Raw genomic sequence first — 16,420 nt, 5'->3', positions numbered from 1 at the left:
TTCCCTGTTCTCTAACCTTCTGCTTTTCCAGTGTATTCAGACATCAACCTTTCTACCTGTCTTAGTTAGGGTTTCCATTGCTGTGAACAGACACCGTGACCAAGGTAGCTCTTATAAAGGACATGATTTAATTGGGGCTGGCTTACAGGTTCAGAGGTTCCGTCCATTATCACCAATGTGGTACGCATGGCAGTGTCCAGGCAGGCATGGCACTGGAAGAGCTGAGAGATCTACATCTTGTTTCAAAGGTAAACAGAGAACTGGCTTCTAGGCAGCTAGGACAAGGGTCCTTAAAGCCTATGTCCACGGTGACACACTTCCTCCAACAACACCATATCTCCAAATAGTGCCACTCCCAGGGCCAAGTGTATTCAAACTACCATACTACTTCTAGCATCCTGTGATGCTGAGCCCCATTTACTTATTGTTTTTCTCCATTTTTCTCATCTGCCACTGGACCCCTTGTCTATCTGCCAGCCTCCAGGGGCTATCCTCAGTCACCGTAGGCTCCTTGCCAGGGTAGAGGTTTTAGTGCCACACTGTGACCCTTAAGTAAGGAACCAGGGGTGGCTCTGGTTGAACCTGCCAAGTTTCCCCCATTCCTGCACTGCCTTCCTTTCTTTTATACAGGCCACGCCCACGGCAGGAGTAGCCAGGTTTCTCATTGGCTAACTTGGTTCTTAGCCATATGCAAGGGTCCGATGATCTGCTTCCGTGAAGAAGTGGAAGGAAAGCTTTATGGTTCCTGGGAGGTAGTCAGTTTGTAGAATTCTTGCCTTGTATGCATGATATCCTGGTCCAGGGTTTGATCCCCTAATAGCACATAGACTATGCATGGTAGCCCATGACTGGAATCCCAGCACTCAGGATGTGAAGACAAGAAGATCAGAACTCAAGGTCATCCTTAGCTACATAGCAAGCGTGAGGCTAGCCTGGGCTACAGGAGATCCTGACTCAAGAAACAAAAGTAACAAAAAAACTAAGTAACAAAAGGGGAGGCTGGGCTGTCAGAAGCTCAGTGGGCACCAGTGCTTGGTGCCAAACCTGACAACCTGAGCTCAACCTCTGGGACCCATATGGTGATGGAGAGAATGGACTCCCACCGATTGGTCTCTGGTTACATACTTACGTCATGTGCCATAGCACATGTGCCCACACTACCCATACACAAGATTTGTGTGTGTGTGTGTGTGTGTGTGTGTGCTTGCATGTATGTCTGTGTGAAGGTGTCAGATCTTGGAGATACAGTTGTGAGTTGCCACGTGGTTGCTGGGTATTGAACCTGTGTCCTCTGGAAGAGCAGTCAATGCTCTTAACCACTGAACCGTCTCTACAATCATACCCATACACAAGATAAGTGTACTTAAACAAAGTGGGGCTTTCTACTAGCTAGGAGCTTTCCTAAAGTGAGAATGGGTTCGTGTGACCCCCTAGGACTGACAATTAATGTTTTCTTCAGTACTGCATTTCTCAGGAGTCCAAGGAGTTGGCCCCAGAGTGACTCTCCACCCTGTGGGCAGGCTGGACACTCAGCTCTGAGTTGCCCAAGCCCACTTCAGAAGGCTGCTCCAGAGGTGGAATGGGGCCCAAGTGTGATTTTCCAGATCTGGCTGGGGACTTGGAGCAGCATGAATGGTGTGTGTGTGTGTCTGTGTGTGCATGTGTATGAGGGGTTAGAGTCAAGGTGAAGGCAAGGGGTAAGCGAGAGTAAATACAGAGGGGGCTTCTGCTTGCAGGCCTGTGTGGCTTCGGAGGGCCATTATGGGACCTTCTTACAGGCTCATCATGTAGTTCTATCACAGCTGCAGCTGGAGCCCTGGAAGCACAGCACAGTTCTTTTGGCTTCTTGGTCTGACTATGCAGCTTCCTCTCTGCGGGCCCTGCCGCGTCCGCAAGGATAGAGAGGGGCTGATGAAGTGTTTGGGATATAGAAGTAAAAGGTGGAGGGTATCTTGGCTACCTCCATGCTCCTCATGTCTCTGGTATGGACCATGGGAATCAAACTGCTCCCAACCTGGTCTAGTTTCATCCTGGGGCTTGGCTCAGGGAAAGATCTGGAGACCAGAGAAAGCAAAAGGACACGTGAAGGAAGCACTGCTAGCCCAGGCTGGCCTAAGAAGAGAGCTGAGTCTTGACTCCAGTTTTAGCCACCATTGCCCTTGCTCTCCAAGGTCCTGGGATGGATTATAGATGGAATCGGGCCCTTAAGGTGCTTGAGCTGCATCTGTAGCACTGGGCCTCCAGGTGGCGCCAATCAGCCGACTCGCTGGCAAGCTCTGGCAACCAGCTGTGCGGAGGGCAGCCCCTCTGCTGTCCTGGGTCCCGAGATCAAGGTTCAGGGTGATCTCTAGACCTTAGATCTTAGTCTACATGAGTTCATTTCCATGCCCTGTGCATCAGGTGGAATCTACGCCAGTTGCTTTAGTGTTGAGGAGTGGCTCCTCAATGTCGCTCCTCATTCCTACTACCAACCTGCGACCACTTTCTTCCTCCTTAAGACCTTCTTCCTTCCCTGGTCGGAATGGGTGCGGAGGAGTGACCTGGGAACTAGTTCTGAGGCTGTCCCCAACTGCCCTGTGACCTTGAACATCTCTTTCTCTCGGGTCTCTTTTCCCATCAGCCTAAAATCTGGTAGTGGGGCTCAAGTCTGTAGAACTCTGTTTTGTTGTTGTTGTTTGTTTGTTTGTTTGTTTCTTCCCTGATGGTCTCTGGTCCCTTGAGACCCTGTGGCTGTTCCCAAAGTCAAGAGGAATTCGACCCCATAGGCCCAAGCTCTGGGGCACCCTTTCCAAACAAGTGCAGGTTTCTGATGTGCTGGCCGTTCCTAGCTTTCTTTGGGTTTCTTTGCTTTCTTCACCGCCCCTCTCCTACCCCACGCCCCCGATGAAATTCCTGCCAGCTGGGAAGGAAGGAGGGAAGGGGAGCGAGCCACAGCGTAGAAAGTTTCCTTGACTCCTCCTCCCAGCCCCCCCACCCCACCCCCCGTGTCTCCCTCCCTCGCCAAGCCCAGCCTGTGAAACTGAATAACGAAGATCACTCAACAATGCCTGCCCCTCTCTGACTGCACCGTCCCGCCGCCGCCGCTGCTGCCGCCGCGCCCAAGCCAAGTCGAGCGGGGGCGGTGCCCACCGACGGCACAGCCCTCGGGCCCGCCCGGGACCAGGAGGTGAGCCGCGCGCGCACAGCTCCGTGCGCTCGCCCCTCCGAACGCCCGCCAGGTGCCCCGCAGCCCGCCGCCGAGATGCACAGCCCGCCTGGGCTCCTGGCGCTGTGGCTTTGCGCCGCGCTATGCGCATCAGCGCGCGCGGGCAGCGACCCTCAGCCTGGCCCCGGGCGTCCCGCCTGCCCGGTTCCCTGCCACTGCCAGGAGGATGGCATCATGCTGTCCGCTGACTGCTCCGAGCTCGGGCTCTCAGTGGTGCCTGCGGATCTGGACCCCCTAACGGCTTACCTGTGAGTACTCACCTGCTGGTACCTGTTATTCGTGATGGCCGCCTGCCGGGCAAACACTCGTTTGGTGCCCTTGGACATGCGCATCCCCAGGAGGGCTCTTGCTTTTCCAAGAGTGAAGGACTGGGAAGCTAGTCTTAGAATTTGGGAAACTGAGGCAAGAAGTGAGCCTAGGCCTCCCTGCTCCCTTTCCCAGGTGTTTCTCCCCCATCCCTATGGTCTTAATGTGGGACCTGGTGAAGTGCAGTGTGAATGCCAAGCAAGAAAGTGGTGTGTGTGTGTGTGTGTGTGTGTGTATTCTTTTGCTGTTCTCCTCAGAAGAACACTGCCCAGGATTAATGAAGGCAAAAGTTAGTGCTCTGTTAGGAGGTGAGGGGAGTGTGCCCTGGTAGGGTTGAAATGGGTTCTTCCACCACAGCAGGAAGCGGCACTGCCCCACTGAGGCAGGGGGCTTTGGTGAAGGGTCCACGCAGCTCTCCTCTCTTTAGTTAGGGACTCTGCCAGTACCATCTTCTTGTGTGGAGGTCTCCTGCCCCCTCCCCAGGCCTCCCTGAAGTCATGTCCCAGGAGGCTGTGTTAGAGACACTAATTTGTGGGCAGGCTTCAAGACTGAAAACCAGAGAACCATTTTTAGAGTCTGAGTTGGGGTGAGGTGGTTCACGAAAGGGACCCTATTGGGGGTAGCCGGCTCAGAATAGGGAGAGCCAGAAGCTGTAACTGATCACTACCTGGGCAGGGGTGGGTGGGAGCATAGCCCGGACCTCTTGGCCTGACCCCTGCTGCAGGGAGAGGAAACCCCCTGGCCTCCCCTGCTATCCCTTAGAAGAAGGAGAGAAGGTAGGAAGATCTGGGTAGAAAGTCTGGCCAGAGCTCCCTCAGGCCTGAGAGAGGCTCTCTCGGCTTTGGGATCCTAGAATTGAGGATCGCTGAGGAAGAGGCAGCCAGGCTTGTCCTCAGAGGCTCGCCAGGGTGCGATGAGAGGGTGGTATCCTGGTAAAAGTGGGGGATCCTAAACTAGCGCCCCTTGTGGGGCTCCCTTCATATCGCGATTACCTCCCCGCCCCCATATCCTTCTTCACTCCAAAAGTAACAGTTGTGGGAACAGAAACACCCATATTCCAGAAGGACAAACCAAGTCCTGTACAGTCCAGAGGGTGATGGGAGAGGTGGGCACAGGTATTCACAGCAGAGCTGTGAGGGTGCCCAGCATCAAGCAGAGAGCAGCATTTCTGGCCCCACCGCTGTCACACCCCAGAAATTCCATTTCTAGCAGTTTTATACATTAGGGGTCTATGACACTGTTTCTTTGGAAGACAGGGAAAATGGCTAAAAAGAGTTTAGAAATAACTTCTATTCAGCCTTCCAGGACAGCAGAAAAGAGGCCTCTTGCCTGTGTTAAGGAGCAGAGAGGACACAGGATCTTTCAGAGGGTGGCAGGTCAGGCCACATTTCTCAGCAACCAAAATTTTCTAGAGTAATCTGTGGATTTTTTTTTTTCCTGGCAGGACTTGGGAATAAGGGTAGAGTTTCACTTTGGGAATCCAAGTGTTCCACGTTCCATGGTGACAACAGTTCCGTGACACTTTGACCCAGTGCCCTCTGATATGTGGGGCGTCTTTGGGTTAGAAGAGGTGAAGGCTTCTGAGCTCTTCCTGAGCCTTTGTGGGTGTCAAGGAAGCCTTTGAGTTTCCGAGGGTAGGAGAAGGGAGCTAGCCACGGGTGTGGGTCCTGGGTGATGCAGAGATTTTTTTTTCAGCAATATACCCAGCGTTGCAGAGAGCTGGAGAGACCCATCCTCCTGCCTGGGCTGTGCAGGGGTCCCAGTGGGTGGTGGAGGGGGGCTTCTACTATCTGCAGATGGCTCAGAGGTAGAGCCTTCCCTCTTTGCTTTCTCAGGGGAGCTGCAAGGACATTTTACACATCAGTGTGTGTGTGTGTGTGTGTGTGTATGTTGGTGTACACATGTCTGCAGGTACATGTTCGGTGTGTGTGGAGGCTAGTGGTCAACTTCAGGTGTCACGTCTCAGGAGCTGTCCCTTTGGTTTTGTTTTGTCTTTGTTTTTTGAGACAGTGTCCCATGCTAACCTGGAGCTCATTGGGTGATCTAGGCAGGGAGTCCCAGGGATATGCTCGTATTCCTCACCCTATGCTGGGGAATGACCAAATGCATGCCACCATTTCTGACTCTTTTTGCATGAACTCTGCGGGTAGAAATCAGATCTTCACGCCTGTGCATCACACACATCACTGATCTGTATCCTTCTAGCTCTGCAAAGGCCTTGAAAGGTAATGAGAGACAGATCGTGAAGAAGGAGCCAGGCAGGGATATCTTGGGACCCTGTCCCTTCTCGGCAGTATTAGGATCTGCCGGTGGGTGGGCCACAAAAGACATCCTAGGTCCCTTTTAATGCTTCCTTGACAGAATTTCAGTATAAAACTACTTGGTGTCTGCTTCCCACCCGGGGATACTAAGGTTCCTTCCTAGCCAGTACCTGTGTCATGGAGTGGCTGCCTCCACCTCCCTCCATTCCTGTTCCCGGGGAGACCAGAAAGTCTTTATGTCTATTTATTTGACACACAAGTCCAAAACCCACGAACAGTCTGGGGCCCAATGCCAGCCCTGTTTGATCAAAGTTAGGAGTCATTCATTTATACACAGTACTTCAAGTGTCTCTAGAAGGGCTCCTCCCACACCCTCACTGGAGTGAAGCTCAGGGAAATTTGCTGGGTTTTGTGTGTCTCCCTGAGTTGAGGCCTCTTACAGGAAGAGATGGAGAAGAATATGCCTCAGCTGGCTCTGGGGCACTGCAGTTTGTGGGGATGGGAATGAGAGGTGTCCCTGTCATACCCGAGCATGTGCAGTCACAGGAATATACACGTAGCACTTGCTCGCTAGGCAAATGCACCCAGAGCTGGGGAATCCAGGGATTTACGTGGAGTCTCTTGTTTACCTTCGGCACTGAGAAATGTTGGAGAGTGTGTGTGTACCTCTGGCTGTAAACTCTCAGAGGCTCAAGCACTGTGGGTTACCCCTAAGCATCCGTTTTGTTACTCACTGCTGCCAAAACGTTTGCTCTATGCCAGGCTACTCAAAGGGAATTTGCTTTCTTCAAGCCAGAATAACCACTGGGTTTGTGTGAAAGGTCAGGTGCGTGTGCATGTGTGTGTGTGTGTGTGTGTGTGTGTGTGTGTGTAGAATCAGGATAATCTCTTGCCATTGCTTAAGCATGTCTATAACCAGACAGATGGAGGTGGAGGCAGTGTGTCATAGTAAGAGCATAGAAGGTTAAGGATGGGCATTGGTGTGAAGGGCAGCGCTAGCAGAAGCTGGGCAAGTATATTGGTTTATAACTTGACCTGGCTTCTCCATCTATAAATGAAGCTAATACCTGATTCAAACGGTGGCTGTGTGGCTTCACTGAGGTAGTATCTGCAGGTATAGGGTCTGGAAGAACACAGTGTTAATAGTGTTGTCACCAGAGAGCCAGGAGGCAGTTGTCTTGGAAGGCTCCTTGGAGGCAGAGGTGCTGGAGCTAGTACTGGAAAGCGGAGCAGCCTTCTGTGGGAGTTGTTCAACAAGTCTCTGTATGCTGAGGGCTGTGTGTATGTGGTGGGAGAACACACTGCCACATAGACAATGGTAGCGACCCTGGGGAACCAGAACACCTTTGCAGCTGCCCCCACCAGCTGGTACAGTCTCAAGACTTTGTGGAATGGGAGGGGAGTGACCACTGGAAGACCCCAGCTTGCTCTCCAGCTTGCCCCAGATGGGTTCCTGGAGGGACCAGAGGTGAGCTTCACTTAGCATCAGTTGGCAAACACTGGCCCTGAGTTAGAGTGTGTGTGGGTATCACTTTGTCAGCTCACTTCCTCATCTCAGAGGCTCCCTTCCTGGTCCAGCCTCTGCACTTCCGCTGTGATGAGGGGTACATAAGTTCTAATCCTCAATCTCACAGTGGGTGAGAGACCCCCAGGTAAGTCCCAGGGTTTCTCTGGATCTCTGTGCTCCACATTTGGCTGGAAACCGTGGGTCCTTCACTGCCTGTGTGGAACAGGGAGAGCTCTGGGGAGAGAGGGCTTGGCAGCGGGAATCCAGGAGGGAGAGAGAGAATCCAGGCAGCACCCAGACCAAACCAGAGAGAAGCTAGCAAGGGAGGGGTGGAGCAATTTCAGGAAGTGGGGTCCCCTGGGCCCTCCCTTGTTGAAAGAGCCTGGGGGGTTGCTGGAGGAGAGTGGCTGTGTGGGGGAGCCGTCACCCCAGTTCAAAGGAAAGGCAGGAGACAGCCTTAGGCAAAAAGAAAAAGGAAACCTCTGGGCTCTGGCGGCAGTGGGCACGGGAGCGGCTGGGTGGGGCACCGGCAGAGAAGAAAGCCTGGCTCAGAGGGAGTTGGCCCCCAGCCCGCTCAGCACCACCACCTTCCCCCTCCCATGGGCACGCTCTGGATGGTCTCTTGTGCCACAGCCTGCTTCCTGCTCTGGCTCAGGCTCACAGGTGACAGAAGATGGACGGGGCATAGGAGAAGGGGCCCACATGGGTGCCACTGGGTATTGGTAGCTTATCAGGTTCCAGAGATCAACACCAGCAACCCTGATGTGGGCAAAGCTCTTCTCTTCTCTTCTCTTCTCTTCTCTTCTCTTCTCTTCTCTTCTCTTCTCTTCTCTTCTCTTCTCTTCTCTTCTCTTCTCTCTCTTTGGGTTTTCTTTCTTTTTTCTCTTTTCTTTTCTTTCTTTCTTTCTTTCTTTCTTTCTTTCTTTCTTTCTTTCTTTCTTTCTTTCTTTCTTTCTTTTTTCGAGACAGGGTTTCTCTGTGTATCCCTGGCTGTCCTGGAACTCACTCTGTAGACCAGGCTGGCCTCGAACTCAGAAATCTGCCTGCCTTTGCCTCCCAAGTGCTGGGATTAAAGGCGTTCATCACCACGCCCGGCTCTCTTTGGGTTTTCAAGACAGAGTTTCTCTGTGTAGCCCTAGTTGTCCAGGAACTCATTCTGTAAACCAGGCTGGCCTTGAACTCACAAAGATCCATCTGCCTCTCCCTCTCAAGTTCTGGGATTAAAGTTGTGTGCCACCACTGCCCCACTTGTGGGGAGAGTTTTTAGCTCCAGACCCAAGGTTTTAGTTTCTTAACCTAAAATGGAAATACTGCTTGTGTCTACCTAGAAGGGTTGCCAGGGGGGGCATGGCTCAGAGGGAGTTGGCCCCCAGCCCACTCAGCACCACCACCTTCCCCCTCCCATGGAAGGTCCCACGGACCTTCTGGATGGTCTCCTGTGCCACAGCCCGCTTCCTGCTCTGGCCCAGGCTCACAGAAGATGGACAGGGCACAGGACATAAAACACACGTGTAACACTTCTCACAAGCACTTGAGGTACGGGCCCTCAAAGAGCACCAGCTGGACCTTTTTTCTTTCTGCACTTCAACTACAAGTGCCCCAAGAGGCCCAGAAAGGGGGATGGTTGTAGTGCCAGAGCTTCATCTTTTAGGGCCCTTCAGAGGGGTCCTCCTTCCCACTGACTTCTTTCTTCACTAATTCCCTCTACTGACCTTCAGGGAAAGAGTCTTCCAGGGATACAGGCTGCTCCTGGGCTCCAGGCTGGGTGTTGGAGGAAGTGACCCTGTGTTGAGCCTGGAGGAGCCGCCAAGAGTGCCTGATGGGAGACTCTCCAAAGAGGAAGAGTCTGGCTCTCAGGTCAGGCTGCCTGGAGAGCCTGGCTTTTCCCCAGAACCGGAAGACATTTTCATGGGTACGGCCTTAGGACAGTGGTGGGGTGCTGGGACCCGGGCTTGGGTCTCACCCTGAGAGGGCCTGGAAGGGCCTTTTGCTCCTCTTTGCTTACCTCTGTTGGGTTGTGTGACCTTAGGCTAGTAACTGGCTCTACCGGGAGCAGAGCCAAGGACAAAGAGTCCTTCTAGGGCTTTGGTCACCTTGGGAAGGTGCAAGAGTAGGAGGTGGGGGGCCATCCCCTCTCTCTTCTGGAAATAACTTCCGTTAGCCAAACTGAATAGACTTATTGATTTAGGGGCTCTCAGAACTCTGGGAGCCCCTTTGTGCTGAGTAAGGAAATGGCAAGCCCCAATTTCTAACAATAATTTGGGTCTCTCCTGCTGCCCTTCAGACACAGGAGAACAGGTCCCAGGAGGAGAAAAACAGCCGAGAAGCCAAACTTGGGCAGTGAGCGAAGAGTTATTTTGGAAGCAGTGAAAGGACATGGTGGGGGGAAAGCTCAGGGCTTGGCACTGAGCCCCCCGGAGCCATGCCAGAGCAGGCCACAGCGGGCTGGTGTTGGGCGGGCAGGTGGGGGCTGGGCCGGCAGCTCAAAGACAAGGTACCTCCAGAGGAGAGGTTTTCTTTGTGTCCCTTCCCAGCCCTCTCAGCTGCCAGGCTTTTTCTCCTCCAGAGACCTCCAAGGGACTTGTGGCCTGCATCCGGATCAGAGGCCCCTCTGACTAATGGAAATGTGGCCACTGCAGCACTTACGTCCCTGGCTTTCTGCCGCTCCTGTCTGCTTCTAGGTGCAGCAGCGATGTCTTACTGGCTACAGTTTTCAGTTTTTTGATTGTGACCTTACCCCTAGAAGTACACTAGTTCCTCCAGGAAAGTCTATGTCTGGGGCCCAGTCAGGATGGCACCTGATGGTCCTGGAGAGACTCATTTATGGACCTGCTATCACTCCTAAGTCCATCACAGCAACTGCTGGCACTTCCTGGTTAGTTGCTCGGTGGCACGAGCTGCTTTCAAGCGCTTTATCTGAAGCATCAAGTATAAACCCTGTGAGGGAGGGACTTGTGTGAGGTCCATCTTACAGTTGAGGAAGACGAGGGATTTAGAGTCTGAGATCTCTCGCTGGTCACCCCCGGTGCTGCGGGTTCAACAGAACAAGCTCCTCCCTAACCCTTTTGGATAGTACTGCTTAGAGGTCAGATCGGAAGGGCTCTGAGCTCCAGCAGGATGGGCTTCGTTCTGAGCATGTTAAAACCCAGCTTAAGCAGCCTCACAAGGCCTGTGTCCAGTCTCCTCGGGGTTGGGATTCATTTCTGTCTCATCCACAGGGCATGACTTCTAGGGTCCCATCTATGGTAGCTGATTGAAGGGGAAGGTTTGGGGGCTCAGCACAATTGAAGAATTATAGCTGGGGAGAGTGAGACCACTGCTGTAGCAGACATTATCCTCAGTGTTGTTGTCAGAGACCTACTGTGTACTGAGACCTACTGGGTGCAGTTATGGGAAATGGGGCCAAGTGTTCGTGAAAACTGAACTCACTGGGCCAGATCTTCCTAGGAGCAGACTCAGAGAAGTATGGCGAGGTGCTCTGAGAGAGATGCCTGGTGGGTTCAGGGAAACCCTGGAGAAGAAGAGGCTGAAACCAGGCCACCTGAAGCATCTTATCTACCACCAGAAGACCCTGCAAGAGAAGAGAAAGCCTCGAGCCCTAGGAGACTCTCCAATCAAGTCAGGGTTTCTTTGTGTTTGTTTTGATTTTGAGGCAAAGTTTTGCCGTAGAGTCTAGGCTGGCCTGGAATTCACAATCTTTCTCTCTCAGACGCTAGAAAGCTGGGTTTACCTGGATTCTTCCTGATACCCAGCATGCACTGGTGCTTTGCTGCACTGTCCCGGCTGCCTCTCTGCACAGTTCTCGGAGGCAGGAGGTTCCAGGGCAGCGCTTTCTGCCTTTCCTCCCCGGGGCACACATGTAAAGCAAACAAAAGGATTGGAGGTGTTCATCAGCTAGGACTTATCAATTGTGCTTCTCAGGCCGCCAGCACTGCCAACCAACCCCAGGCAACATCTGGCACATCTGGAGCCACTGCTGTAGAAGGAAAGAACTGCTTCCTTGTGTGTGTGTGTGTGTGTGTGTGTGTGTGTGTGTGTGTGTGTGCATTCACCAGGGACTAGGCCTTGCACATTGTAGACGAGTACCACTGAACTACATTTCTAGCTTTTGTCTTTTAAATTTAATTTGTTTTTAGGTGTATATTTGCTTCACTTGCGTGCCTATCTGTGAGCCGTGTATATGCCTGGTGCCTATGAAGGCTAGAAGGTGGCACTGCATTCTCTGTGATTGGAGTCACAGACAGTTGTAAGCTGCCAGGTGGTTCCTGGGAATGGAGTCTGGGTCCTCTGGAAGAGCAGCCAGTGTTTTAAACCAGCAGCTCGCCTCTCCAGTCCTTGTTAAAGCCTAAGATGCTCTAAAGCTTCCCATCCTGTGTAACCTCCTAAGCGCATGGTGCCCACGCCCAGGGTACCAGTGTGTTTCATTACATCTGCCGGCCTGTTTCTGTAGCTCTAAACTGGAAACAATCACACCAGACTCTGAGACAGACATTTGTAATTCAGCACAGTGCTTGGCACACCGCCATGGCTGACACGAGGCAGTTATGTAGTAGGGATTCTGGTGTTCCCTTGGGAGAGGCATTTGGAAGGAGAAACTGAGTCTGTCTGTCTAGGACTTTGCTGAGGGTGATATCCAGAGGGCTTGTTCGAGAACAGAGTTCCCCTCTCTCTGCTACTTGTCCAATCTCTTTTGGCCTTAGAGGTGTTGGGGAGGGTGGGAGTGTCCCCGTGGCAGCACTCAGGAAGGTGCTGAGTGTCTCCTGTTGCACCAGTGTCTGAATGTGGTCCCTAGGGCCAAGGCCAAGGCCAATGGCTAATGCAGGGGAAAGAGAGTAACAGTGCTGGCAGACTCCTCATCACTGCCTCTCAACCTAACCCCGGAGATTGCTGGGCTCTCTGTAAGGGGCAAGAGTGTGTCCTCTTATTCAGGAATAAACAGGGGAATCAGAGGCACAAGCCCCAGCCAACCAGGGTTGATTGCAACTCCACTGTGACTTGGGATTTGGACTGCACCGAACCTGTTACCACGGGCTCCTGGGAAACAGGCCCAAACCGGCTGCTGCTGCAAGGTCTTTAACATGCCCTAGAGGAGGGAGCCTTTCCGGGTGACCCATCCTGTGGCTTCTTTCTGATAGCTCTCCAGGCCTCTCTGGTTTGCTCTGTGTTCCCCATGCATGCTATGAGGCAGGAGCGTAGGCTGAAGCCCAGCGACATGTGAATTCTGGTGACACCTCTCACCCTGAGTCATGCAGAAAACACTCCCTTCCCATCTTGTTAACGGCTACTGAGGAAGCTACTTGAACTCCCAGGCTGTCTTGGGGAGTAAACACTCGCTCACTCATTGACTGGCCGGACACAGACAGAATGCTTGCTCCCTGAGAGGCTCTGCATAAGGTTCTTTGCGTGAACGTCCCACGTGAGGACAAGACCGTTGCTATCTCCTCTGAAAGGATGAGGCTATGGGATCACAGAAGGGAGAGAAAGAGCCAAAGGTGAGCTTGGACTCCGTAGTCCATGCATGGTCTCCTCTGGGCCTGAGGCTCAAAACAAGCTGATAAGACAAACACAAATAACACACACACACACACACACACACACACACACACACACACACACACACGAGGCGCCTTGTGGGAAGTGAGAAGTGCGGTGGTAGGCGGGGTCAGATAACCACATGCCCTGGGCAGGCAGGGCAGAGGACAGGCTCCGCTGAACTAACTGAGGTCTCATGTGGGAATCCCTCCGAGAGGCAGTTGTGGTGTGAAAGAAAAGCCACAGGCCCTCGAGTGAATGATCTACGAGGACTGTTTGCCAGGTAGTGTAAGTGTCTCCCTGCTGAGCTGTAGGAAGCAAGAGCCTGCCCCGGGGAAGGGCTTTTCACACAGGGAATGTGACTTTATTTTCTTTGAAAATATTAGGTATTATTAGAAACCGTCTGCATGAGTCTGTCTCTGAGTCCGAGTCCATCTCTTTGATGGGGCTTTTTTTGCTATCAGATTCGGAGCTTCACGGCTTCAGAAAGAAGGGGCTCTTAACTGACTATCCTTTCACTTTAGACTGGGAGGGAGTCTCCTGCAGGCCTGGTCTATGCTCCCCGGCCCCTTTACTCAGGACCCTGTCAAACTTCCTCTTGCTTGCAGGCCCATAATATGGGTTTCTACCTGCAGGGGGTGCTCTGGGTAGGGCCGTGGACAGACAGTCCACCTATAGGTATTCGGTCTTTGCTTCTTTCCTGTCAGCTCTAGATCTGGGGCAGTGAGGGTGTTTGAGGATGGGAAGGCTGGATCCAGTGTCCAGGTATTGCAAGAGTTGAGGCAGGAAGGGCTGTAAACAAATCCCCTGCCTTTGTGGTGGACCAAGCGGAGGAGGCAGGGAGGAGACGAGAAAGGAAGGCAACCATTGTTTAGGACAAAAGCAAGAGAGAATTGGGGCAGGACCTGGGCTCCCACCCTGCTTACCTGAGGACAGGTAGGCACTCAGAACCCTAGGGGATTGAAGGTGAGAGTCAGGTACCTCTGACTCCACCCAAATCCTCCAACAGGGTTACCTGGACATCAGCCTGTGAGTCACCCTGTCACTTGCCACCTATGCACTGCTTTGAAGGGCTCTAACTTGGGTCAGCACTCTGCTATTTCCACATGAGAGATTTTTATTTTGCAGTGGATCCTGCTAAGTGTGCAACCCCCTCTCAGGCTCCTAGGCCATCAGAGCCTCACACTCTGGTTTGTAGGGATGGTGTGTGTGTGTGTGTGTGTGTGTGTGTGTGTGTGTGTAATTTTTACCTTGACCTAGCTTCCATTTCAGGTAGTCATATGTTCTGTCTATTCCTGAATGTTCCTCTTTATATGGACTAGGCACTGTCTATTATATATGATAGTTCCCCCTTACTGAAGTGGGATACACTCAAGACACTCCAGTTAGATGTCTAAGAGTTCAGATAGTACCAAGCCCTATATAATATGTGCTTCTACATGCTCACAGTGAACGAATCTTACTTAGTTTATTAATTAAGCATGGGTATGTCACCAACAGTAACAATAAAATAAAATAGAACGATGAAAGAGACCTCACAGATGCTGTGACCCAATAGGCACATTGCTGTCCCATTGCCAAGATGGTGACCCTTTTGGGTCTGATGGTTGGGGGATGGAAGGAAGGGACATCTATCTCTGGAATGCAGTGGTGTAGATGTGAGCTTTTGTCCAGATACACCAGAGGGGTCTAGGATTAGAGAAAGACTGGACATCTCCAGGTTGTAGGTGATCTTTAGTTTAAGAACGGCACCTGGTGGCCGGGTGGAGGTGGCGCTTGCCTTTAATCCTAGCACTAGGGAAGCAGAGACAGGTAGATCTCTTGAGTTTGAGGCCAGCCTGGTCTACAGACAGAGTTCTAGGACAGCCAGGGCTACACAGAGAAACCCTGTCTCAACAAAACAAAACAAAACAAACGAAAATGAATGGCATCTGCAGGGGCCCGGGGCTATGGAGTATGCTGTGCTGAGGTGGGCAGGGAAGCACACTCAGTCCAGGTGGGATAGGTCGAGGGCTCTGATGCAAAGGCATTTGTTTAGTGGGAGGGAGGGAGGGAGGGAGGGAGGGAGGAAGGGGAAGAGAGAAAGAGAGAGAGAGAGAGAGAGAGAGAGAGAGAGAGAGAGAGAGAGAGAGAGAGAATCCTGTATGGCAGACTCTATCCAAGTGCCAACACACTTGGTTAAGGGCACCACCCCCCATCAGTCAGTCTGTCTGGATTTAGATCCTGGCTCAGTACTCAGGAAGAGACTCTTGTTAGCTTCTTCCTATAAAATGGAATTAATAATGATACATACCACATGGGGATTGTGAGAACCACTGACACATCATAACCAGTTAGTGGACATTAGCCATCATTACGTTTGTTTCAACCAACAAATATTTCTTGAGTGTGTACTTGGTAGCAGACAAAGCTGAACTAGACCGTGGCATTAATTCTCAGTATTCGTGGTCCTTTCTTATTAACAGTTCTAACTTTCTGCGGTTTCAGTTATCTGTGGCCAAACAAGGCCTGGAAATGTTACATGGAAAATCCCAGAAGTAAATAGTTGATCGTTTAAAATCGTGTGACATCCTCAGTAGCATGATGGCATCGTGCTGGCTCTGTCTCAGCAGAGCTCTGTCACATCCCGTGTCCAGGGTTTCTGTGCTGTGTATGCACCTTTTTGATAGTCACTCAGTAGCCTTTTGCTGCTCAATTCATCTGAGAGGACCCTGCGGGGCAAGCAGGCCTTGGTTTAAGCAACCTTTGCTTTATGTCAAGATGGCCCCAAGTGCAAGAACAGGGAAATTGCAAATTCCTTTAAATTAAAGAAAAAAGTATAATAAACTTCTTTTAAGAGAGAATGTATGCACATTCGCTTAATTTTTATTAGAGTATATTGTTATAATTATCCTGTTTTAGTGTTGCTATTGATAGTATCTTACTATGCCTAATTTATTAATAATGTATATAAAGCATATATATAGTATATAGGCTTTGATATTATATGAGATCTTAGGCATCTTGAGATGTACCCCTCTTGGGTAAAGGGGACACTGTGTAATAGACAGTCCCTAGTCCACCCAGGGAGAAAGGCACTCCCGAGCTTCCAGATGTGGGAAGCCCTCCACCCTGGCTGCCCAACCTTCCAGGCTCACCCTGCTCTCCACTGGGCTCTCCCCTAGAGTGTCCATTCTTTGCAGTGTGAAGGGATCAGTAGGCCCCCTCCCCTTATGTCTGCAACTCCCCTGACCCTACCTGTCTAGAATGTTAGGTTTGTTCTCTCTTCTGTAGAACTGGAATCAGGGGTCCTAGGCTGGAACCTACCACTGACACCTGTTTGTCTTGGCCAAGACCCAGGTCTCCTTGGGCCTATTTCCTGCAGGTAATAGCTCCTTTCCCCCAGATGTTATGGAGATAAATAAGGATGCAGAGGAGCTGGGGAGAGGCAGTGTAAAAGACCCAACGAGAGGGGACTTGGTAGGAGGACCCAGCCTCGATTTTCCTTGCAATGTTCACTCCCTGAGACTTGAGATCCCAAGGGCTAGGATAGGGCATGACCATTATTTCTCTCTCTCTCTCTCTCTCTCTCTCTCTCTCTCTCTCTCTCTCTCTCTCTCCCCCTCCCTC

At 51.7% G+C, this 16,420-nt stretch overlaps 1 protein-coding gene across 1 annotated transcript in view; it reads left to right on the top strand.

Annotated features, from left to right (window-relative positions):
* Positions 1-3,111: 3,111 nt before the first annotated feature.
* The window catches only part of Lgr6 (leucine rich repeat containing G protein-coupled receptor 6), a 121,702-nt gene continuing 108,393 nt past the window's right edge, over positions 3,112-16,420 (top strand). Inside the window, exon 1 of the mRNA XM_021160737.2 lies at positions 3,112-3,453. Within this exon, the coding sequence (XP_021016396.1) occupies positions 3,242-3,453 (212 nt within the window). The 5' untranslated portion in view covers positions 3,112-3,241. The remainder of the gene's footprint in view (positions 3,454-16,420) is intronic.

This window comes from Mus caroli, chromosome 1 (assembly GCF_900094665.2).
Source record: "Mus caroli chromosome 1, CAROLI_EIJ_v1.1, whole genome shotgun sequence".
Classification (NCBI taxonomy): domain Eukaryota; kingdom Metazoa; phylum Chordata; class Mammalia; order Rodentia; family Muridae; genus Mus; species Mus caroli.
Note: the sequence above shows the minus strand (reverse complement) of the source record. Positions and strands in the feature narration are given on the sequence as shown.